Here is a 27,075-nt window from a genome sequence, read left to right as displayed (position 1 = left end):
CCACTCAAACTATCGGAATATTTCCAGGTAAAAGGAGTGGAAATACTATTTAGCTGAATCCAACCCAAATTGCAGAATCATAATCAAATAAAGTATTTTTATTTTAAGACTTTAAGTCTTGGTTTTGTGATTTTTAAGCTACTAACTTTTGGCTCAGTGTTGTTTGCCAGTACATAGCAATAGATAACTTATACACCTACTAAGTTCACACAGGCAGAGAGTGGAAAATAAACACTGTGAAATTTCAGAGGATTGTCACTTGGGTAGAGTTCTTAGGAGTGCTGTGGTCTGGGGGATGCAGAGATTTCCTCAATAAAAAGGAGTGTTTTCTATTCATGTCTTCTGTGATTAAGAAAGAGACATAGTACTTAATGGGCTTTTAAATTTGGAGAAAACATATACTGTATGGGGAGGAAGCTACTCCAAATCATGTATTAGATGACTAAAGAGACTGCTAGTTTTCAGTAGGATCTACTGACAAAAGCAAAGCAAGAAAGAATCAAATCCATTTTGGGTGAAGGTGTCAGCTGAGAGGTTAAGCGATGGAGAGCTAACACCTAAATATGAGGGAGAACACACCCAGGTGGTTGGAGGAGTAAATTGATGAGTATCAGTTATAGCCCTAGGAACAGCTGCAGCAGAAGGGACCTTAGCTTGATTTTTTAGCCCACTTTAAGTCTTCTGAGGAAACTAGAAATGGCCACCTCCTGGAAGAAGTTGACTTATACCTCTGATTTCCTCTCCTTTCATGGAAAAAGCTAATTGTATTTCACTCTCTAAAAAGACCCCAATATCATTAGAAAATACAAACAGGTATAAGTGGCACAAGAGTGAACTGTACTGGACTTCATTTGTATGAAGAATCACCCAGATTTCCTGTACTTTCCTTTCTTATAGCCTGAGACACTCTCGCAATGGCCTACACTTCACCATGATATTAAGAGACCATAGATGAAGAGACCTGTGGAAACTGTTCTACATCTTTAAGTTACTCATCACTTTTACTTGACAAGACCTTGGCTGACACCCACATGGGCACTTCTGGAATCCTTCGTCAGATATTTCCTGTTGTTGCTGAAGTGATAGATACTGTGTGACATGATTGAAGCCTAAATACACTCAACGGCTTCCCCATCAAGCTTGCCTCCTGCTATGAACGTCCCTGATGCTAACTTGGACTCTGCCTTCTCTTAAAACTGCAGGAAGGCCAGAATATGCATGAGAAATAGCCCACTATGGGGAGAACTTTGGCCAGTGAGAAAAGGGAGACAATGGATACATTTTTCTCCTCTATAGCTATTTACAGATCGTTTGTAAAAGGAACATATAGCCTCTCTTAAAAGGTCTAGTGGATCAAGAAATCAGCTGTGCTTACTACCAAGTGATGGGCAGCTCATAAGTTCCCTCAAAGAGTATGAACAACTAAGAGTATGTATGACTTTTTCGATGTTGGAAGAAAAAGAAAGAAAAAGGTGAGACAACAGTAGAAAAGGGAAAGAAAGAAAAGCAAGATTGAAGGGAAAGGAAAGCATAGGAATATGGAAAAAAATATGAAATAATATTGGTGGTCAAGAGTCAACATTAATGGTTTACAATCAAAAAATAAAAGAATGAAAGCCTGCACTATGATTCATCCCAGGTATATGCTGAAAGCGAGCTATCCATCAATTTCTCCAGAAATCAGCAGATTCAGTTAAGAAGAAAAGCAGCGAACCCCAATAGCACTATCGAATCCACTGTGTTCCAATCAAGTACAATTTTCAAAAGAGTAGAATAATTAAAGTTCAATAGAGAAACATCATATATTAAATATTTAATATATATAGAAGCGCATTAATCCTTTGAACAATCCTAGAATGATTATTTCTGTTTTGTTCAATATATTTGTTTTTATTGAGGTAACATTGGTTCAAAACATTATATAAATTTCAGGTGTATATCATTTTATTTCAAGTTCTTTGTAGACTACAATATGCTCACCGCCCAAAGACTAATTTCCATGTCACTGTACACATATGCCCAATTACCTGTTTCACTTTCCTCCCTCCTCTCTTCTGTTACAATTACTTCTGTTTACCTAAATGCTTTGGATTAGTTTTACAGTCTTAAATGCAAGAAATGATCGAGTTTTAAATGTAGCAAATAAAGAAAAAAATTTGATATTTTTTAACAAGTTGGAAAGGCATCTGGAGATTAAAGCTCATTTTTATCTGTGTGATATGGCTTTGATTATGGAGCAAGACTGGGAGAAAGTCTTTCTCTGAGGTCATTAACATTTTTCATCATTCTCTTTAAATAGACCTTATAAGAAGTAGAGAAAAGAGCATTCGTTGCCAAAGATATTATGAAATGGCGGATTTCAGTAGGAGAGAGACAGAACCAGAAATAATAATGATTGACTTCTACTAGCTTTTGAGTTTGGGGGGTCAGGAATTCTCTGGTACTAATTATTCATAAGGTAATTCCTAAGGTATCACTCCTACTTTATTTTGGACAGGTGTATCCAAATTATCTTAGAAGAGATAGGAAAACAAATCAAAACTCAAGCCTTGGACAATACTGGTGAGATTTTCTTTATTCTAAAACTAATTTAAAACTTCTGCAGAAAAAGAGAATTCAATCAAATTTCTTTATTTTGAATACCTGTAAAATAATTGCAAGACAGTGTTCCTAGAAATAAGGGGAGGATAAAATTATTAAGCTGATGATAAGATAATAAAATACATCCATATATGACTATGAGATAGTGTGGGATGATTGTGAAGAAGAAAATGCCAATAATTTCAAAAGAAATTGAGGCATTATGATGTTTGAAATACTCAGAAAGTGGAGGAAGGAATTCATTGAGATGGGTCTTGATTCAAGGAGAAAGAATTCTTCTAGGACTCATGGAATGGACAATGGAAGCACAATTGCCAAGCTTATTCTAAATGAAAAGCAAGCAACACAATTTGTACTTGTCAAAAACTGCTGTGATTTGAGCTATCATAATTGAAGGGCTCTCTCAGTGAGTATAGTATATATATATTTTTTAATTTAGAAGGAAAAACTAGAGGAAATGAGCATGTAAAAAAAAGCAGAGGGATGCACTTCAGTCTGAATTTGAATTAATACTATTACCATTACTATAATTACTACTATTATTTTGTACTATATAAGAAAAGGCACACCTTAAATGACTTTTCTATCAACTCTGTTATACAGACCTGAGGAAACATAGCCCTCTAGTTTCCCAAAAGCTGGATGTCCCAGGCACAATGTTGCTGCAAAGGGATAGCTGAGAACAGAGTTCAGCCAGAGTTGTAAGCACAAACTTGACAGATCTTGAGGGGAAGTGGCCTCAGCTGTACAAAATTCCTAGAGATTATCTAAGACTCTGTGCAATCCTATCCCAACCTAAAACTAAAGAAATTATTTACATCTGTGATTTAGTTTGAGGGACAACTTCTAATCCCCTTTAATCCAAACTATTCCCAGTTGCCCCAGTGGCTTAGTGGTTAAGTTCAGTTGCACTTCTTCAGCAGCCCAGAGTACCCAGGCCCAGATCCTGGGCACAGACTTATGTACCACTCATCAAGCCATGCTGAGGCAGCATCCCACATACAAAAGGGGGTTGACCCTGTGGCCCAGTGATTAAAATTCCATACGCTCCACTTCAGCGACCCAGGTTTTGAGGGTTTGGATCCTGGGTGTGGACCTATTCCACTCATCAGCCATGCTGTGGAGGTATGTGACATACAATACAGAGGAAGATTGGCACAGATGTTAGCTCAGGGCTAATCTTCCTCAAGCAAAAAAAGAGGAGGATTGGCAATGATGTTATCTCATGGTAACTTTTCCTCAAAAAAAAAAAAAACAAAGAAACAAAACAAAAATTATTCCATATATACATTTCCACATGTACATTCCAGTGACCCCACTACAGTGCCTGAAATTCTACCATTGAAGATTCATCCATTTAAATTGAATATTGTCCTCTTCCTAAACCCTAAAGTATCTTTCAGTGATGACCTCTTCCAGAAATATTTAATTCATCCTATGCTGGAGAACTAATATATACTAGCATGAAAGTTGAAAGATTAAAAAGATGCATGCAGGAATGCTGAAATTAAAGGGCAGATTTTCTTCTTTTTTTCACTTAACAGACAAAGCTTTAAAATACCAAGGCAAAATAATTCTTAGATAATCCTCAATCACTGAGTTTGAAGATAACAAAATTACCCCACACTTCCCCTCCCCTCCTTTCAAATCAAATAGATCTTGCTTTGTCTCCAGTAGTTTAATACTTTACCTTCTCTTTTTTCTGCCTCCTTATCAGAGTTTTATGGCTATTGCATGCTGACAGAATTGGTTTATTTCATGGTGGAAATAACTTGGAAATAACTGTTAATATGATAGATGATAGTGAAATTGAAATTGTCTTACTTCACAAATAGGATAACAGAAGCCCCATGAAGACAAATTATTTATCTAGAGTTACAGCACCATTATCTCAGAATTAGGTTTGTATCTGGTCCTCGTTCTACTACACCATACCACCTCTTGACTATAAGAGCTTGATACCAAATAGGGGACCATAAATTCATGTACAGAAAGATCTGAGTTTCATAGGAAGAAGAAGCTGAAGAGGTCATCTAGTTTCAACTACTTGAACATTCATGGCAGTATTCAGAATTAAAAATGCAGAAATATGTTTACATTTCTGAGTCAAAGATAAGAAGAATCTTTCCAGATATATAAATGTAACCATATCACCAAGCAGGGAAATTGTTTCAAAATTACATTGAGGGGCCGGCCCGGTGGCGCAGCGGTTAAGTTCACAGCTCCGCTTCTCAGCAGCCTGGGGTTCGCCAGGGTGTGGACATGGCACCACTTGGCCCGCCATGCTGTGGTAGGCATCCCACATATAAAGTAGAGGAAGATGGGCACAGATGTTAGCTCAGGGTCAGTCTTCCTCAGCAAAAAGAGGAGGACTGGCAGTAGTTAGTTCAGGGCTAATCTTCCTCAAAAAAAAAAAAAAAATTACATTGAGTGCCTTATACAGAATAAGAACTAAGTAAATTTTTAGAAACAAACAGATGAAAAGGCCTTAATTAAAGGTGAGGGAGGTGAGACTTTTGATTAGATGTGTGACTAGGGGATTTACTTTATCTCACTGGACCTTGATTCCTCTTCTGAACTGAATGAATGGACTATCATAGGGAAGTAACGGGATCACAATATATGTACTTCAGTTTCTTTAAGTATGCATGATAATAAGCAGTATGTACGCATTGTTCCATTTTCAACTACTGTGATTATCTGATTGTTTTGAGTTAGAAGTAAATGCTGGTGGTCCACCATTATGTTTTTCTTTCAGGTAATTTAATTGTCTCTTGAGAACTTGGCCTCCTAGACTAATTCCAGGAGAAAAATTAACGATGTAACAGAATTCATTTTCTGGGGTCTTTCTCAGAACCTAGATATTGAAGAAGTTTGTTTTGTGGTGTTTTCTTTCTTCTTCATGGTCATTCTTCTTGGAAACCACCTTAGCATGTTGACAATTTATGTGGGCAACTTTTTCAAGTCTCCTATATATTTCTTTCTCAATTACTTGTCTTTTGTGAACATTTGTTACTCTTCAATCACAGCTCCTAAGATGCTTGTTGGCCTATTAGCCAAGAGAAAAACTATCTCCTATGTGGGGTGCATGTTGTAATTCTTTGGGGGACATTTCTTTGATTGCAATGAGATCTTCATCCTTACTGTAATGGCCTATGATGGTTGTGTGGCTATTTGTAAACCCCCGTACTATGTTACCGTCATGGACCAAGACAGATGCAGTAAAATGTTGCCAGGTGCCTAGGTAGTTGGGTTCTTATACACTATTATCCCAGTAGCTGTGGTAGTCCAACTATCCTTTTGTGGACCCAATAAGGTTGATCACTACTTTTGTGATGTCCACCCTGTGCTGAAACTTGCCTGCACAAACACATATGTTGTTGGTGGTGTTGTGACAGCCAACAGTGGTACCATTATGGGGGAGTTTTGTTATCTTGCTAACCTCTTTACACCATAATCATTGATGCCCCTGAAAAAGCAGTCTTCAGAAGGCAGGTGCAAAGCTCCACACTCTGGGATCCTGTGACTCCCACAATGCCGTGGTATCATTTTTTTGGTCCCTGTACATTCATGTTTATGCACCCTGGTACTACCTTTTCAGAGGATAAGATGGTGGCTGCATTTAACACCATTATGATTGCCATGTTAAATCACCTGATTTTAACACTGAGAAATGCAGAAGTAAAGAATGCAGTGAGGAAACTGTGGGGCAGGAAGGTTTTCTAGAGGGCTAATGATAAATAGTTGGAAGTAACAACTTAATCTGGATGATCTTAAATTTTCTCACCTATACAATGAAGACAATGAAAACAATCTCACAAGTTATTTTTTTGAAGTACAAATGAGAGAATAACACATTCTACAGATATAAAGTATTAGTTATTATTATTATATTTGTTCTAATATTTCATAATCACGTAATTCCCTGAAATATCTAGGCTAGAGAAATCTTATGAAACTCAGAAGCACAGCATGGTCATACTCCTCATTATTATTTTCTTCTCCCCATTTGTGCATTTTTTGTCATTTTTCCTTAAAGAATGAGAGTCTACTATGAAGTACTTATGGTTATTTTCTATATTTAAAACTGTAATTAGTACATACTAAGAACTCAATATGCACACACTGTATGAAAAATAATAGAGATCTGCGCTAAAGCATTCTGATGCAAGTCCTCCAATGCACAGTGAAAATTAAACCTAATAAGGCTGGAATGGGAGAGGAGGTGTATTCAGAATGTGAAAGAGATAAAACATAGACTCAAAAAACAAAAGACCTGTTCTCATTCTCTGGTATTGGAAAGAAGTTTTTCCTTTCTTTAGAACTTGTTTTCTTTACCCAAAAAATAAGGAAATTGGGGGAAAAAACCTCTAAGATCACCAGTTTAATTGTAACATCCCATTAATATGCTTCTGTAACTGACTTTAATCTTTACTTGTCGCTTATAGCCTGTCATGTAAAGTGACTAACAAACAGGAAAAACTAAATAATCTGAATAAAAAGAAAGATACCTGTGATGAATAGGTGACTATCACTCAATCAACAGAGTAAATACAACTTGCTGAGATTCTTGGTTAGGAAACCAGATTTCCTCCAATGTTTGAACCAAGCAGCTTTACTGAATATGGGGAGTCTTTGATCACTGCCTCCTTGACTGACATCCCAATTTCCAGCTGTGGACTTCAGAGAGACTCATTCCGGACAAAAAAAACATGACTTCCTTATGTGAATGTCACTTGCCCTGATGACACATCCCTCCTTCACTTTGTGAAACCTGAGCTTTATTTTTCTATAGCAAATCAATACATCACTGATTATATCTTTGCCATTGTTTTATTGTCTTTTCTACAAATCTGATTATTCAAGTTACTGCCCATACCTGGTTATGTGTTCATGGTTTGGGAGTGTGTATATGTGTGAGTGTGTGTATGTGTGCATGTACATTATGTGAAGGACTGTACATAGTACTTTAAAAGATGATCTCTGCTGTTGATGTATTCACAGAATTAAAGATAAGAAAAATCAAAAGGCAGCAAGATATCTGGATTAGATGTCATAATTAAGAAATCCTTGCCCTGGACCACACAAATCCCTGTTTATTGTCCCAGCTTGGACATATACTCACTGGATCCCTGTGGATCTCCCTTTGCCCAATTTTAAAATGGTGACTAGGTCATCACTAGGTTTCTCAAACTTGTCTGATTATTGAAATCAACTTGAGAGATTTTTGGACAGATACTAGTATCTATTCTAAGAGTTTCTGATCCAGTAGGCAAGAGTTAAATGGCATACAAAATTCTGCATTTTTAACAAGCTAATCTACTAATTTTTACATAGTCAGTGGCAGATCTGTGAACTGAAATTTGGAAACACTGGGACTAGATGATACTTGATGTTCTTAGATCACAAGAGGTCTATGAGTCAATGAAATCCAAAGAGCCCTATCTTTGGAGATATATCTATCTATCTATCTCTCTCTCTCCCTCTCTCTCTCTCCCCCTATATATATACACATACATAGATACATATATAGATATATATATACATACATACCCCTATATATGTGTGTACACACACACACACACACACACACATATATATATATGCCCCCATTGGTTCTGCTAACTAACACACAGAGAGCTAAACTTGAACTGAATTTAGAAAACTGTGAAAATAAATAAACGTTATCCATTTGAAACTTTTCTCTACAATATTCTTGCCTTTATGTCCTTGCACAAAAGTCTTGACTACCAAGGGATATTAGTGATATTGAAGGTCTGAAGTCTCTAAGAAGATAAAAGCTAACAGATTTATTACTCTCCAAGATCAAGAAGTGGAACATATAAAATATTACTCAACTTTCTACCAGTGACTTTATAAACATACTCCTGTTCACAAATTTCCGCAGAGTCAATCCCAATCAGAGGAGCTTAGAGAGTTTCCTCTTCATTCCTTGGAAAGAAATGGCCAAGAATCATGAGAACTCAGACTCTTCCTAGTTTCAATGGGGATGAGTCTGGTCAACAACATCATTATATTTCATTTGTGTATGATCACAACATTGTCTACCAGCTTTATACTTTTATAACCTTGCTGCTGTATGATAGCTGGTGTGACTTTGATTATAACCTTCACTGATAAAAATAAATGACAACCTTTCTCATTTCCCAGATGAATAAATTAGTTTATTTTATAGTGGAGAACAATAAAAGTATGTCACTTTGTATCTCTAAACAGTGATTATACTTCTGTCCCTGGAGTAGCATAAAATATTTTAAACATATTTCCATGTACTTCTCATTGAATATGTAAAGAGAGTTTTATGTCCCTCAGCATGTTATCCATTTCTCATTTAAAAATATCCAGGATATTAAAATATTTACCACATGTCAGAGCCTACAGAATTTCACTGCTTTTTATAGTGACTGAGTGGGAATGCCTCATTTTAACAGTGTTGTGATGTGTCCAGTTCTTTCATGGTGACCAGTTTTGTTTTGTTTTGAGGTATAATGCAACTTCATAACTTTATTCAAATCTTCACAATAGTCTTTAGTATACATTTTTTGCATGAATAATCTACAAGTTAAGCGTGCCACAGGGTAGAGAGAGACATACAAGGCTGAACTTCAGTAACGGTCAATGGCACCGTCAAACATCACATGTACAGAAAATTAAATTTTAACTTCAGCAAAGGCTAAGGTAACCCTTCTATTTTATGCATAAAAAAATAAGAACTATATAAAATATATCTGAACCTACTTTGAAGTCTGGAATTAAACCCCATCAACCTCAACCTAGTTCAGCGGTCCCCCAGCTTACCCAAAGACACATAAGTGAGAATTAAATGCTTAATGTGTAAGCCACGAATTTTGGGATGGCTTGTTACATGACATTATTGAGCTGGCTGATCCAAGAATTACATGGACAAACTGTAGAAGTGGTTATTCTGAGGCATATTCTTGAATTAATAAAACCTCCAATATATTTAGTGTAAGGTACTCTGAAAAGAGCTGTATAAAAGGCCAAGATAGAGAAAATGGACATGAGGGATAGAAGTTAATCTTGGTTATATACATAAAAGACTCATTCTAAATACCTAATTTTGCAACCAGTCTTCCATGATTTCATTCATTGATAACTCATAGGAGGAGAAAGACATAATACTAACCACACTTGAGTAGATCCATGTTCACCCCTCTTTTGTTAATAAATTATAAGAAATGAGTTAACAAAAGATAAATATGAGCCATATTCATACAGATATCTGAAAGATCTCTCTTCTTTTGGGAGAAACCAAACAGTGAATTTGTCACAATAAGCAAATTTAATTCATTCCTGGAGAATGTAGCCCACATATGCATCAATAACAGCCTTATTAAACATAAACACCAAGGGGCCTGCATGGGGGCATAGTGCTTAAGTCTGTGTGCTCCACTTTGGTGGCCCAGGGATTGTGAGTTCGGCTCCTGGGCATGGACCTACACATAGCTTATCAAGCCACACAGTGGCAGGCATCCCAGGTATAAAGTAGAGGAAGATGGTCACGGATGTTAGCTAAGGGCCAATCTTCCTCAGCAAAAAGAGGAGGATTGGTCGTGGATGTTAGCTTAGGGCTAATCTTCCTCAAAAAATTAAGTAAATAAGTAAACACCAGAATTAAACACCTCCTCATGCAGCTATAGACTTTTCCGTTCTCCCTCAACTTTCTGAGTTGCATAACCCCACCAGGAGGTAATTGCCAAGAAGAGGTCAACATGAAATATAAACCCTGACTTGATCTACTATTGTCTTTCTTACGTCCTTTTCAATACATTTTATTATTTTTCTTTCCCCGTTATGTTCTAAGTTATCTCATTTTTCAGGCAGTAAACATGTCAGGGTCTTTTTGGAAGAAAAAAACTATTGCTGAAATCTTCAACCTACAGTTAATTTCTGCAAATGCACGCCTCACTTTAAAACCTGAATTCCTCTTGAACAAGGGACAATAATCCTTTAAGGATATACAGTACAATTTCTTAGTGGGGACTACAGTGAAGAGGATGAAGCAGCAAAAAACAATAGGAATGCATCTCATATTTGAATAGTTGGTGTATTCACCTACCCTGTAGGCCTCAGTTCCTCAGGTGTATGTTGTGCTAGTGGAGAACCCTAGATGACATCAGAGTCCCTTCCAATCCCAAAAGCTTGAAGATTCTTCTATAAATTAAGGAAACATCTCCATGTACCCAAGATGATCTTGGCTTATGCCCCAGTTTTCAGTTGGTTTTAACTGCTTCTTAGTCTAATATTCTTTATTTCTCCCTAGTATTGAGGGCCTGCCTGAGTAGAAATGAGACAGATTTGCATAGTTTGAATGGTAGAACAAAACATCAAAATATGCTACTTAGTATAAGGAGCAGTGAGGGTTAACAAAATGCACCCCAGGAGCATCCTTTTATTCAGCTATGTGCCTTCTTAAGCTCAGGGCCTTTCACAGGATGGAAGATTTTCTGCATTGCACATTTACATAGAGTGTTAAGTTGTATACTAATGAAGGCTTTTTAAATGAGATAATAAATACAGTCATGAACTACACTTACAGTATTAAAAAAAGATACTCATCATCCAATTTGAAATTTCTAGTTACACTTGTCTCTCAGTAAGCATGGTGGATTTGTTCCAGGACACCACGATCCCAAATTCCAAGAATGCTGAAGTCCCTCATATAAAATGGTGTAGTTATTTGGATATAACGTATGCACATCCTCCTGTATACTTTACATCATCTCTAGATTACTTATAACACCTGACACAAAATAAATATTATGTAAGTAGTTATTATACTGTATTATTCAGGAAATAATGACAAGAAAAGAAGTCTGTACATGTTCAGTACAGATGCAACCATCTTAGGCCTTTGGATCCGTGGTTGGTTGAATCCACAGATGAGATCCTACAAATATAGAGGGCAGACTGTACTGTAATACACCGTAACACAGGGCACTAAGAATTAATGACAATAACTTCCATTAGTATAGTATGAATAGCATAATCACATTGCATTGCATAACATTAGAAGCATGATTGGTTAATGTAAAGAATTAAAATATACAACCCTTGGAAAATTTTTGTCATTTTTTTTATTGCAGTGGAAAACTCAAACATATGAAAGTGCTTAGGACCTCTTTCGGTGAGAGGTGTCTCAGTCAATGTATCCATTTCTTAAGCAGGGCACAACTGCCAACCACACGGTCTTTACAATTTGCCATGATAAAAGTGCTATAATGCCCACTGTGTCAGAGATCACAAAAAACAGAAGGATCCAAAATGTCAGACATAAATTCCAGACTGTCAGAACTGGAAAAGACCTGGAGATAATCTGATCCACTCCCCTTCTCTACAGTCTCAGAAAAGTAACAGAAAAAGTGGTTGGGGGCCTTCTCTCTTTAAGGCTTCCAACTTTTGGTGACTACACACCACTCCGCTGTACCTGCTGTATTTGACGACATTAATGATTCTGTGGATAGAACAGCATTTGCCAAAGGGCTTGAACACCAGAGGCTTCATTTCCCTTCAAACAGTTTCTCTCTGCACCACACTCTCCTCATAGCATTCTTCATGTCTTCGTTTCTCAGTGTGTAGATAAAAGGGTTGAACATGGGGGCAATCATGGTGTAAAATAGGGCAAAAATCTTGTCATTACTGACAGAATAAGCTGTGGGGGCATAGGTGAAGATGAGGGGCAAGAAGAACATGAACACGACAGTGATGTGGGAGCCACAGGTGGAGAGGGCTTTGCAGCGGCCCTCGGAGGAATGGGTCCTCAGGGTGGACAGGATGATGATGTAAGAAATGACCAAGGTAACAAAGGTCAAAATGGACAATACCCCTGTAGTGGAAATGATTGCAATGACTAACAAGCTGGTGTCCATACAGGCCAGCTTCAGCAAGGGGAATACATCACAGAAGTAGTGGTCTATCTGATTGGGGCCACAGAAGGGAAGCTCAATAATAATCAATACTTGCATGAATGAATGGATAAATGCTCCGATAATAGACGCCATCACAAGGACATAGCATACCTGTCTGCTCATGATGACCATATAGTGAAGGGGTCTGCAGATGGCTGCATAGCGGTCATAGGCCATGGCCACCAAGATGAAGATCTCTGTGGCGCCAAAGAAGTGGGCGTAAAACATCTGGGACATGCAACCATTGTAGGAGATGGCGTTCTGCTGGGCCAGTAAGTCTGTGATCAGTTTGGGGGCCACTGTGGAGGTGAAGCAGACATCCATGAGGGACAAGTAGCTGAGGAAAAAGTACATAGGCTGCTCACTGAGGCGGCTGACCCTGATGGTGAGAAGAATGAGCAGGTTTCCTGAGAGAATTGTGATATAGCAAAGAGAGAACAGGACAAAGCAGGCAACCTTTGCAGCCTCATCACTAAAAAGTCCTAGGAGGATAAATTCTGTGATATTCTCGTGTCCCATTGCTTCTGTGGGTTTGATCACGTAGAGAGAGAAGTTAATATACCTGAAACACTCAACCTTTTGAAATTATTGATTTATTTTGAAACTCACTCATTTATTCAATAAATATATATTGATTTTTTATTATGATGTAATCATTATAATAGGTGCTAAGGTTACAGCAGTGTACAAAATACATACAATCTCAATACATACAATCTCTACCCATAGCTAGAGTACAGTTCAGTAGAGCCGACATACAGTAACAATAATAGCACAAATCATCAATTAATTACAATTTTGCTGAGTTCCAAAGTCTCTCACTTGCCATGAATAACAAGATGAATACTTAAAAGATGAAGCATTCTTTTTCAGGTCAATTTTGGGATGCAATTTCAGTATTATACTTTGAGTGATTTTTGAATCTCTGGTATGTAGAATTGAAGTATATTATAAAACTATGACAATTAAAGAGTTTTTGGTGAAGCCAGATTGCTGAACTTGAAAAAAGTCAATAAATAAACACATAAATATACTGGAATTTATCCTCTATTTAAGTTGAAATTTCAAATTGATGTGAAATAATGAACTTTTCAGTAACTGATATTAAGACTTTGAAGCTCCCTCTGGACGGAAAAAAAAAAAGACACCTCACAAGGCACAGAAAATTATATTCTAGACGATTGGAAGATACAAGTGTATCAAGCAAAACCAGAAAAATATTTGAGAAATAATTAGAATGCTTTTATATCATCAAGTAGGGAAAATTTTTTAAGTGAAGCACAAAAAGAAAACTCATAAAGAAACAATATAATACATTTAAAATTTCTGTATGACAAAATTCCATATGAAGAAAGTATTTTAAAAAGTAACAAATTGAGAGTAAATATAAATCCTACCAATCAATAATGTAAAAATAAGTAACTCAGTTTTCTAAAAGAGCAAAACATTTGGCTAGGCGAAACAAAGAAAGGAAATTAATAAGTAGCAAAAAACATATATGAATATGCTCAACCTCATCAGAATCAGATTAAAAAACAATGAGATACTATTCCTACTCATCAGATTCATAAAAATACAATGAAAAAGCCTGTTCATATAACATTTTTGTCAGTGACCCAGTGAAACTACCACAGAAAGCATACAAAAATATATTGATTGCAGACATTCAAATTTGGAAAATGGAAATGATCTAAATTCCTGCCCATAGGATGGAAATAGTGTGTGATATGTTCTCGTTATGGAAAACTAGGCAGAAATTTAACTGTTGGATCCATATGACACATCTACTATGATACAAATCATTGATATATTTTCAAGTAAAAATATAATAAAGTGTGCAAAGATAATAACAGTAAAATAACTTGTGTTTAAAAAATCACACCCACAGAACATCATGTAGTTTCCATGAGAACCTCTGTGCTTATAAATTAATAGGAAAATGTGTAGAAGAAAAGATTTGCTTCTCAGAGACAAAAGGGGTGATGGTCAAAGGGGATTTTAGTGCTGCACAATATTTTGATTTCTTTATTAAACTGATTATATTCAGTATTACTTCTGTAATTAAAGTTAATTTAAAACTAATTACTTTGTAATACGGTTTAAGAAGAATATAGCATATAATGAATGAAATTAAACAAAATAAAATATAAACCATAATCCTTTACTGGAATTCAGTCAACTCATATAACTTACCACGTTGTTTCCTCTATTACTTTAGTAAATGTAGACATAGATGCTATTCTCCAAGAATTATAAGTTGTCAATTGCAGTAAAAAATGTAACCATAACTAGACACATAGATTTCTTACCCCCCACCCCCACTCCTCCAGGAGGAAATATTTGATATATCTGAAATAGAAAACTCATCTATCTCTGCATCTACATTTATACCAAAATCAGAGTGGTTTTTTACACCTATCTCTGGATTTGATTTTTATATCTGCTTTAAAAATCTAGTTGTACTTTCATAATTCTGATAGGATTTAAATAAATGCCAAGATGATCTGTTAAATCTAACAGCTGTTATTATTAAAGACTCAAGTTTATAATTTGCTCTTTTTCATGGCCTTATTTTGCTGAACTAATACTGGCTCTTATTGTAGCTTTAATGGAAAGAAACAATAAATTTGTAACAGAGGATGCTGAACAATCACGATCTGCTACACGAAAGGATAACAGCCTCTGATATGTATGGACTCAATAGAAATGCCATATTTAAAACTTATTATCTGAAATCGTCACCTCTGCTGCAACAAGTTCATTAATAAAATCTACACTGGACAGCATCATAAAAGGGATAGTCAGGACACAATGTTCATCCTGCTTTACCACAACCTCTAAAAAGGAAGAAAACAGGGGAAAAAATACTCAACCCATCATTTTCAGGATCATCTTGGTTTCTGTAGTCTCACAGAAAATGTTTCTTCGGAAACAGGACTGACTAGTCTCTAGTTCCTAAATTAAAATTGTCAAATCGTCAATGGTATCTTCAAAGGAGACAAGTTATAATTGGTGGATGAGAGTGCTTGAGTTTTAGTAAGTTGACTCCAATATATGGTCCACTACCTCACTGTTGATAATCTTAGGCAAGCTACTTACTCTCTGAGCCTTGTTTTTTTCCATCTGTAAACTACTGATGATAATAGTACCTACCACATATGATTCTTCTGAGAATCAAAATTAAAGATCAGTATACAACATTAAGGCACAGATATGTGCATCTAACGCATTGCAAAAATTAACTAGATATTAATTTCTTTATTAGAAATTGTAAAAAGATTAATATTCTATAAATGTTTCACCATTTCTAAGACAAGTGGAGTTCAGGGACTAAATTTCCTCCAGTGAGTTTAAAGCTCCACTGAATATAGATTTCTACAGATATGGTAAGTATTTTGACACTAATCACTGCTGAAAATCCTAGACTTCTACCAGGACATGGGGTAGGTAATAGGATTTCCCATTTCTCAGGTAGGAGAAGTGAAATCAAGGTAAAAATTCATTTATGAAGACTTCTAGTATCCTGCAAAAGATAATCTCTCTTTTATACTTAAGAATAACTGAATCAAACCCTTCAAGAAAATAATTATTTGATCCCTATATTTTACTGAGGTAATTTTGTACTTCTCTGGTTTTTTTTTCAATTTTAATAATACACATATGATCTACCTTTGTTAAAGAAACAGCCATTCATTATATAATTTAAACTTCTCCAACTGCGGCCACTGAAATTTCCTTCTATACTACTCCTATCCATTTCAAATATCATGGATTTTTGCAAAGTATTACAGACCTATGACACACTGAGGCAAAAAGTGAAAGTTCTGGTCCTGATTGGCCACTCCCTGATTATGTGATTTAGGAAAAAGTCTCTCAAATTCTATGGGTATCTATTTCATCTTAAGAAAAGGAAGAATTGTATTTTCATGGATTCCTCCAGCTGCAAAGAACTAATTTTTAATCACATGATTTATCAATTAATTTATCAAAATGATAAGTTATCAATTCCATAATTTTCTTACTATCTTTATTCTGCTTATTGCTTGTCTTATTCCATTATTTTATCTTTTTCAAACTTTCATGGTTTTTTATCATTGCTTTTCTAGCCTAAGTAGAGTACAAACATTTCACAATTTCTCTTAGCCTCCTGTACCAGCATCTAACAATCCCAAGTTAGGAACAGGATTTCAAGAGACCATTCCCATTGTCCATTTTCTATTAAAACAAAGTTCCTGGGGCTGGCCCCGTGGCCGAGTGGTTAAGTTCGTGTGCTCTGCTGCAGGTGGCCCAGTGTTTCGTTGGTTCAAATCCTGGGCACGGACATGGCACTGCTCATCAAACCACGCTGAGGCAGCATCCCACATGCCACAACTAGAAGGACCCACAACGAAGAATATACAACTATGTACTGGGGGGCTTGGGAGAAAAAGGAAAAAAATAAAATCTTTAAAAAAAAAAAAGCAAAGTTCCTCAAGTTGTTTTGTAAACTACCAAAATGCAAATTGTGACATGAATTAGAAGGCAATAAAGGTTATAAAATAAATAGTTACCAAGCAGATATATTTTTATAATACATGTTCATGGAAAAATAATTTCCTTAAATAATAAGCAAATAAGGATAGATGATTCTACATCTTTTCAAAGAGATAACTTCACATAGGCTCCAACATGCAAAAATTTTTAAAAAAGGAAACAAAAACCTAAGAACTCACATATTTGGTATCAGGCAGTTCCAGTCAGTATTTTAAGGGATAACCTTGTCTTCTTGAACTCATGACAGCAAATGAAAAAAAAATCTATTACAAATAAAAATAATAAGAAAATCTCTTAGGGGAAAAAAGCAATGACAAAAGTCTCATGCCTTGTCCCTAACTTTTAAATTATATTTAAAATAAATATATTTTAAAAACTAACTCCGTGTATACTCAGAATGAGAATGAGAATTATATCACAAAACTGCAGGGAAAATGTCAAATGCCTCTGGCCTTTCTCTCTTTTCCCTTTGATGCAATAGTGAGCAGCCAGGCCTAAGTCCCTCCCTGCACAGGAGTTGGGGACTCTTACAGAAGCTGCACTGAAAGTCAGGAGGAGTATTTAAAGGCACTGAAAGGACCTTGGTGTGATCTCGATGGCAATCCCTATGGTAATTCTTGGACAGGCTAGTCAAAATAAACTCTGGTGATTTTAATTTCCTATTGCTTTGGCTTTTCAAGTGTGGCTTTTTAAATACGTTATTTTAGATCACTTCAAATATATAATGTTAAATATCAACAGTAGGTTTTATAGTCAATTATATGAATTCTAAAAGTAGCCTGATTACTTTCTTTACAAGGAATAAACCCTAGTGCCTTCTCTATTATTTATTGAGACTTCCTCTGCTTCCATTTCCAAGGCTAATTAATTATTAGTATTGAAGGTATCCAGCTTTTTCTTTACATCTAAAGGTCAAACTTAAATGTCTCCATTTCCGCTGTTTCTCCTCATTATATTGTCTTTCCTCCAATGTAATTCCACACCCCAAGTCATCCCACTACACTCCCAATACCTAACTTTGCCAGATCATTTGATTCTCTTTTCATAGACAGTTGGAGGGTTTTTCGTTCTGTTTTTTGGGAATTTTGTGTTTGTCTTTTAAATTGTTGGTATTTTTATCATATTAACTCAATGAAATCAGGGTCTGAACTTTCCCATCTTGTACCTAATAATTTAATTTTTAATGATGGCAACAGTAATAGCAATAATTGAAAACAGTCATTACAATGTGCTAGTAATTGTTGTAAGACTTTAAAAGGATTTTTAAATTTAATTCACATAAAGACCCTATGATATGGTGCTATTAATATTTCCACAGTGGCACAAGAGGTAAATTGACAAGACTAGGTAGCTAGTAACTAGTATGTTAGAATTTGACCCTGACTAAGATGCTTACCAACACTACAATGACTTCGAACAGTACTACTGCAATTTATACATAGTAAGCACTTAATAAATATTTCTGAATTTTTCAATTTAAAATAAGATAGTAAAGTAATGTGCCGAATATTTCAAAATCATTTATAAATTTTAAATTGTACAGTTAGGATTCAGGTTATACATTTTTCTCCAAGTTATACAGTCCATTCATAGGATAACTTCAATAACAACAACAAAACAAATGACTAGGATAATTTTCATATTTTTGATTATATTTGATGATGATAAAGTAACATATACTTTAAAAGATTTATTTTTGGGGGCTGGCCCTGTGGTCAAGTGGTTAAATTTGCGCGCTCCACTGCAAGCGGCCCACCATTTCGTTGGTTCTAATCCTGGGCGTGGACATGGCACTGCTCATCAAGCCACACTGAGGTGGCGTGCCACATGCCACAACTAGAAGGACCCACAACGAAAAATATACAACTATGTACCAGGGGGCTTTGGGGAGAAAAAGAAAAAAAAAAATTTATTTTTTAAAATTTTTCTTGAACTACACTTATATTTGTGGTTTACTGCCTAAGCAATTTAATTCTTGTGCTTTTGATTCCAGAGACATTGCAAGGAGGAATGATTATTTTAAAGTGAGTGTGTGTATATGTGTGCATGTGAATGGTAACAAGATGATGGCTGAAAGATGCAACATAGCAAGAGTGTCAAAACCTAATTAGATGTACATCTTAAGTATTTAAAAGAAGAAGAGGCAATTTTATGTGAGAAGCATTTACCAGATGTCCAGGATGACTTAATGTTTACCACCTCAGATAATGAAGCCAGTGTCTGAGTTTGAATTCCAGATGTGCCTATAACCATCTATGTGACTTTGGGTAAGATACTTATCTGCCCAGAATTCAGATTATTCATATCTAAATGCAATAAGAATATGTGTTTTTTCACAGATAAGTCTTATGAATTCCCCATTATTATTATAATTAGTATTGTTGCTATTATTAGTAGCAATAGTAGATTAAAATTATTATCAGAAACTCTCTGATGCAATTTCCAAGGAATTTATTGTAGTGAACTCAGAAATATTTAAAAGACAAAGCATTTGGATCACAATCTTCAGACTGCAGTAATAATATACAAGGGAAAAATAAGACAATAGCTCACGATGAAAAACTATGTGGAATTGAAATTTCAGTTCCCACTTTAGGCCCTCATCCATGGGATTTACATGTTTATGCATGTAGACAATTTCTTATAACTTAATTGATTGTATAACATATTTGATGAAGACCATATGTTTAGTTGGATTCAATGATTGTTTAAATTGATATAAAATGTCACTTATATTTCCTCCAAAATCCCCCTTGTCTAAAGAAATGTCATATTTTCTCATAGATAATATTTTGGTAGAGGGTGCTAAAGCAGTATATTTAATAGAAAGAGTAGAACTATCCTCATTTTAGAAATACAGAGTTATACATTCTCTGATTATTGTGTTAAAGCTATGATTTTTAAAAACTTCATTATCACTGTGGTAGATGTAATTCCAAAATATCCCTAAAGATTTCCTGCCCCAGTCCCTGGGACTGTAAATATGATAATAGATTACACCTATATTAAATTACATGTCACAAAGTGTATCAAAATGTAATTAAGGTTACTAATCAGTTGATTTTGAGTTGTATGTTTGTACTCTATCTAACCCCATAAGCTCTTTAAAAACAGAGAATTTTTCCTGCCTGGTAAATGAAGAGTAAGTTGGAAAGATTCAAACTACAAGAAGAATTAAATGCACTCTTGCTGGCTTTGAAGACAGAGGGGCCACATGCAGGGGCCTCTAGGAGCTGAGAGTGACTCCCAAGCCAGCAAGGAGACCGGGGCCTCAGTCTTATGATCACAAGGAGCTGAATTCTGCCAACAACCTGAATGAGCCTGGGAGCAATTCTTCTCAGAAGTTCCAGATAAGAGCCCAGCCCAGTCTCTTGTTTTTGTCCTTATCAATTAAAAAAACCAGCTAACTCAAACTCCTGGCAAGAAGCACTGTGATAGTAATTGGGTGTTGTTTTAGACTATTAATTCTGTGGAAAATTGCTGTGCAGCAATAGGAATCTAAAACAATCACAATGACTACCTAACTTCTAGATTTATTATCTAGAAATTTAGTTTAGTTTAAGCCTAGCTTCTAGATTTATTATCAATATACCTAAATGCAGTAAAGAATACTAGATGAAAAATGACAAAAATTCTTTTATAGTTTTCCTTAAAACAGCTGAGGGCTTTTAGAAGAAAACAGATTTATTTTTCCTTTGTAGTCTTGGCACATACAGACTACACATAAAAATAATTCACATATACTAAATACAATGTGCTGGTAAAAATATGATAACATGTCAACAATGGGTCTCACACAAGCTTCTTATATATGTAAAAGACACAGTTGGATGGTTTCTAAGGTATAAAACAATTAAAACAGTAAGTCAAATGGTTTAAAAAATATGCTATATTTATCAATAAGTTAAAACATTATCTGAGAAGAAATTGTCAGAATTGTAAGTAAATGGAAGACTTGAAAACATAAAAAAGGTAGATCAGAGACTATTAAAATTCTAGAATGCCAGGACAGTTCTCTATATAAACCGATGTGGGAATGTAACTTAGCAAAATCTACATGTTTTATGTGTATTTCTCTACTTTGCTTTTCTGTCATTGCTAACTTGAACACATTTTTCCCCCTCTTCCATCTCACGCAAAAGAAAAAAAAAGTCTTCAAAGAAATCAGCCTCGGTTTGAGTATGACTACTTGATGCCTGTTTGAGTCAGAATTTCCTTTCCTTGAGTCTCAGTGGACTGAGTGAATGGGAAAGGGATATATAGGGCTAAATGGAAGATGAAGAACTAACACAGAGATAATGGTTTGGATAAAGAACAGCACTTGATGTCACTAAGTGCTAAGAGAGTCCTTGGGCACTAGGACTAAGGAATAGCCCAGAAGAAAACTGAGGAGACAAAGGGTCCCTTTTTGTGCAGCCTAACCCTCCTCCATTAACCAACCACATTGGAATTAACCAAATTTAACATTCCTAAAAATGTGCTAGCCTTCTAAAACAACGGGCTGGAATTGGTGGCTGGTGTGGAGCATGATCACTCCCTGACTAAAGTGGAACTGAGCAGAACCACTGGAGGAACAATGTTGCCTTTATTGCTCAGAGGAGAATTCTGCTTAAGCCAACTCCAAAGAAGTTTTACAAGCAATAAGTCTAAATATTCCAGGATCCACACTCTGACAGCTGTCCATGGTGATATATGGGAGGAGTTGGCCTTCTCAAGTGAAATTGTGCACAGGAGAATTCACATGAAACTGGATGACAGCCCACTCATAAAGATTCGTTTGGATAAAAGCACAGCAGAACAATGTGGAACACAAGGTTGGAATTTTTCTAGTGTTTATAAGAAGCTCATGGGCAAGGATCTAATTTTGAATTTAAAGTTTCAGTCATAAACAAAAATGACTAAATAAAATATCACTCACAATAAAAAAAAATATGGGAAGATCAAATGTGAGCATACCATCATTCTTAAACTAGCAATTAACATCTTGTAGATAGACATCCCCTACTCACAGAGAGAAGATTATGCTTTGGAAATGAAGAAATAATACAACTTGAAATAAATACCTTGATGCATTAGATTTATGTGAAGGCTATCAAAGAATATTGATCACACTACAATAGCATCCATTTTGGGGGGAAATAAGTTTAAAGTAGAGGGGAAATTTCAAAATCATTCTCTCCAATGCAAGGAATATTCAATTTCTGAGATGTTTCAACTCAGTACAAAATAATTAAGAATTTGAGCAAGGTAGTCACGGGTACAAACTTCCAGTTATAAGATGAATAAGTACTAGGGATGCAATGTACAAGGTTATGACTATAGTTAACACTTCTGTATGATATATAGGAAAGTTGTTAAGAGAGTAAATCCTGAGAGTTCTTGTCACAAAGAGACTTTATTTCCTCCCTTTGTTTTGTATCTATCTGAGATGATGGATGTCAACTAAAACCATTGTGATAATCATTGAACAATATATGTAAATCAAACATGCATGTTGTGTACTTTACACTTATGCAGGACTGTATGTCAATTATTCCTCAATAAAACTTGTAAAAAAGAATTTGAAAACAGGATATTAGAAACAGGAGAAAAGGAATTATGTTGTAAAACAAGTCAATAGGATGACTGTTATGAAAAAGAAAAAGGAAACAAGTGTTGGCAAGGCTGTGGAGAAGAGGGAACACTAATGCACTATTGATTGGAATGTAAACTGGTATAGCCACTATGGAAAGCAGTTTGCAGTTTCCTCAAAAAATTGAAAATAGAACTACCATGTGATCCAGCAATTCCACTCTGGGTTTATATCCGAAAGAAATGAAAACACTATCTCAAAGTGATACTTCCACCCCCATGTTCATCGTGACATCATTCACAACAACCAAGACATGGAAACAGCCTAAGTGTTCATTAATGGATTAATGCAAAAAGGGAAATATGAGATATATATCTGTATCTATCTATCTATCTCTCTATCTATAATGGAGTATTATTCAGACTTAAAAAAGAAGGAAATCCTGCCTTTTGCAACAACATGAACGGACACTGAGGACATAGAGGGCATTATGTTAAGTGAAATAAGTCAAAGAAAGATAGATTGTATGTTCTCACTTATATGAAGAATCAAAAAATGCAAACTCTTAGAAATAGAGAGTAGAATGATGGTTTCCAGGAGCTGGGGGATGGGAGAAATGGAAAGGTGTTGGTCAAAGAGTAAAACCTTCCCCAGCTATAAGATGAATAAGCTCTGGGGATCTAAAGTACAGCATGGTCATTATATCTAACAATATGTATTATATACTTGAAAATTGTTAAAAGAGTAGATCTTACATGTTATAACCACACACATTAAAAATGTTTATTATGTTAGCTGATGGAGGTGTCAATTCAATTTATTGTGGTACTCATTTTGCAATAAATACATGTATTGAATGACCACATTATCTCTATTAAACCTAGATATGTTTCCTGTCAATAATATCTCAATAAAGCTGGAAAAAAGCAAAAAACAAAACAAATCAAATTTACCTAAAATGTCTAAGTAATTTTTTGATTAGCTCTTATAATGTTTTCATCATTTTTCTCAGCAAGCCTGGTTAACAGTACATGTTAAATAAAAATGATGAGTTGACATATTTTGAATACCACTGCCTTTCTACCTCCTTCTCCTAAATCATAGCAGATGGCACCAGGGATGACACCTAATGTAAGGCAGTCACTCCACAAATTAGCCAGTGACCTGACTTTAGTCTATCGAACTCCACTATAAAAGCAAATTTATTCAGATGTCTTCTCTGGAATTCTGAAGAGGGAACCTGACAGGTTGGAGGAAGGAGGAAGAATATTGGAAGATATGTGAAGAGAGAATCTGTATATTGGCAACCAAGAGCCACATGAAAGCAGACATTTTGGGTAACCAGAGAAAATACAGACAATAGAGACTAACAAAAGGAAATTAATAGAAAAAACAATGAATCATATCTAAGCTCAGAGAATATCAGATATGACATGAATCTGATCTCCCAGAATCCTGAGCTACTGATGACTTTCTAGTTTATCTGAAAGTCACGTCTTCTTAATATTAACATGATTTACCAAAAGAAAAAGATAAGTTCTGTTTTCAATAACTAAATGAGCCTGAATTAACCCCAGTGCCTGATTCATTATCTCTAAAATACTAATTATAATTTTTATTATAATAAGCACCTAAATGCTTCCAACCATTCTTTCATGATAAGAAGCTCATGGAAGATGAACATTCAATAAAAAACCGTCTAGAGAACTGCACCATAAGAGGTAGGCAGAAATACAATGTCTGATTGCATGGCATAAAAGGTGAGTAAGGACTTTTAGTACTATACAGGTATTAATAGATTAATAATTAGTTATTAATAGATGATCACTAACCTTAGAAAGATGAGCCTGGTCAATTATAGAGCTTTAATTTTGTAAGTTTAGGATCAAAGCTAAATTATTGAGGAAAATAGAGAAGCCACTGTACCCAATGTGTAGGCTAGCAATCCAATTCTCTCCTTGCTTTCATTTAAAGACAGTTTCAATCAATATATCTTCCCATTCATTAATCTTGCCACTCTACCTGACAGCAGAAACTCTCCATTTATATTTAAAGCTGAGGAAATAAAAAGTTAATTGAAATCTCCAAATGTGTGGGCAAGAAATGCATATTTGGGGGCTTAATCTTTGGGTTATTAGTCAGAACAGTATAGATCTTATATTTTTTCCTGAAAAAAATTCTCTACCTTCCTTCTTGGGGTATGTGTACAGTAGTGGGAATTGGTGAAGTCATGATTTGCACTGGCTGGTGACATCCCTGGAGCACTGAGAGGAAAGAGCCTCACAATTCACCATGTAGATTTTCACTTAATCCTAGCAGATGCTGATGCACATTTCATTACTGCCCTCTGCCCTGATACCAGAAATTCTTCAGCTCAATTTTTTTTTAAGAATATATCCTCAATCTATGGTGGGATAGTGTCAAGGTGATGTCACCTGGCTATGTAGAAAAAGACCTGGGGAAACAAAATAATCCTCATGTAATTCAAAGTATGTTTCACTCTACCTTCTGTGGAACTGGTGCTCTAACCTTTTAGCATCTCAAGAGTTTTGCAGGTGAACTATCTTGCTATCCTATCCTATTTCTCTATCCTATCCTATTTATCTATAGTCTCAGATAGTTGTAACTTCTTCCACTCTGCTAAGTTAGTTACCTAACACTCTTCTTTATGTTCTGAAAAATATGTGAAAATCTTTCACCAACTAGTATTTCCTGTCTGGTTCCTTTTGTCTTTATGGATTAACACATAGTTTTCTGTTTCACTCTTCCATTAATGAGAATTTATAAGGGACAAGAAATACATTTTTATGGCTAGTTCTCCAAGTTTAACAGAAATTTCAATGTTTTAAATATAGATTTCTATCTTTTTTGTAATTCAATGGAATATTTTTTAAAACGTGCATAATGTCACCATCTGGATGACCTGTTTACATTAAAATATAAAGGAATACATGCATAAGTTTTGAAAATTTAAACATTTGAGAGATGTACAACAATATCAAATTATCTCTTCCCCACCCTCTCCTAAAAAGATAATCCCTGTAAATGGTTTCTTATGATTCCTTACAGTAAAAAATAATTGTACACCTAAATCCACATATACTTTCTATTTTATATTGTGTTTATCTTCACAGAAAGGACTAATAGTATAAGCATTGTTACATAATGTGCTCCTTTACAGAATAATGCACCATGACTATCTTTTCATAACAGCTGTTACAAATGAACCTCTATGGTCTTGTCAGATTCAATTTGGGTGTTCTTATCAAAACAGATAAAATGGAGACCATGCCAGGAAATAGTTTCCCAGGGAAGGGTAAAGCAGCTGGCAGAGTGAGATGAGATGAATGTGGTAACCTCCAGTGTTTGCAATTGAGCATGTTGCCAAAAGTTTGAGATGTAGTAACTCAGAATCCCCTTTAGGATGGTGGCTGGTCATATTTTCCAAACTAGACCTAAAGAGGGATACAGAACTAAGATGTGATCCTTATTGTTGCAGCAATTCCCAGAACCATAACTGATATTGAACATCTATCTCCCTCATCATCCATTCTAGACACTTCTTATGCTTAGTTGGTGCTTTAGTTGGTTGGGTTGTTTGGGGAGTGACTGAAAAATTTATCTACAAGACTTCTATCCCTTAGTTGCCTTGTTCTTATTGGGGTGTAGTTGTTGCAATTGCCCAGTTACAGTATCATTGTGTATGAAAGTGCTAAGACACACTCCACGGAATTATCCATGTTCTGGATATACTCATTTATGTCCTACATCTGCCATAGCAACCCAATCTACTCACAACAATCAGAATCAAGGACCCCATCTAGAACAGTAATTCTTTGCCTGCTTGTTCACTTGTCTAAGCAGCACAGAATGATGGTTCCAGTTCAACAGGACCACTATTGTGTCCTTAGTAGATAAGTTTTCCATTCCAGAAACAAGGACCTTTATCCTGGTGAAACTGAAGTCTCTAAAGTGGGTTCCGGGGGGGGGGGGGTGTTAATAATGAAGAACACTCTACTGTTACTTCTTCTTGTTTTTCTTTTTTTTTTTTTCCTGAGGAAGATTCACCCTGAGCTAACATCTGTGCCAAACTCCATCTACTTAGTATGTGGATTGCCACTACAGCATGGCTGATGAGTGGTGTAGGTCTCTGACTGGGATCCAAACCCATGAACCCAGGCTGCTGAAGCAGGGCACACTGAACTTAACCACTAAGCCATGGGGCCAGCATGTACTTTTACTTCTTGTATCTCAGAATGAAGTATATTAGGCAAAAGGAGACCCCACACCATATATTGAACGTTGATTCAGTGTTCAATGTATATACTGAATCCTGAGGTCAGCATTCCAACTTCTTACACAGTTCACTTCTAGCTAGTTCTTTAATTGAGCTCTAACAAGCCTTTCCTCTCTTCTATC

General features: G+C 35.6%; 1 protein-coding gene and 1 pseudogene across 1 annotated transcript; one reads left to right on the top strand and one right to left on the bottom strand.

Annotated features, from left to right (window-relative positions):
* The first annotated feature begins 1,430 nt into the window (after window positions 1-1,430).
* Window positions 1,431-6,327, top strand: LOC139074638 (olfactory receptor 4S2-like; annotated as a pseudogene).
* Window positions 6,328-12,143: 5,816 nt separating this feature from the next.
* Window positions 12,144-13,070, bottom strand: LOC103563590 (olfactory receptor 4P4-like). Its single transcript, XM_008539032.1, has one exon. The coding sequence runs from the start codon at window positions 13,068-13,070 to the stop codon at window positions 12,144-12,146; it is 927 nt and encodes a 308-aa protein (XP_008537254.1).
* Between the last annotated feature and the right edge of the window lie 14,005 nt (window positions 13,071-27,075).

This window comes from Equus przewalskii, chromosome 11, assembly GCF_037783145.1.
Source record: "Equus przewalskii isolate Varuska chromosome 11, EquPr2, whole genome shotgun sequence".
Lineage (NCBI taxonomy): Eukaryota > Metazoa > Chordata > Mammalia > Perissodactyla > Equidae > Equus > Equus przewalskii.
The sequence above is the reverse complement of the archived record's forward strand: the minus strand, read 5'-3'. Positions and strand labels throughout refer to the sequence as shown.

What these genes read in the sequence shown, in the direction of transcription:
- LOC103563590 (XM_008539032.1), bottom strand. Translation starts at nt 13,070, where the DNA reads ATGGGACACGAGAATATCACAGAATTTATCCTCCTAGGACTTTTTAGT.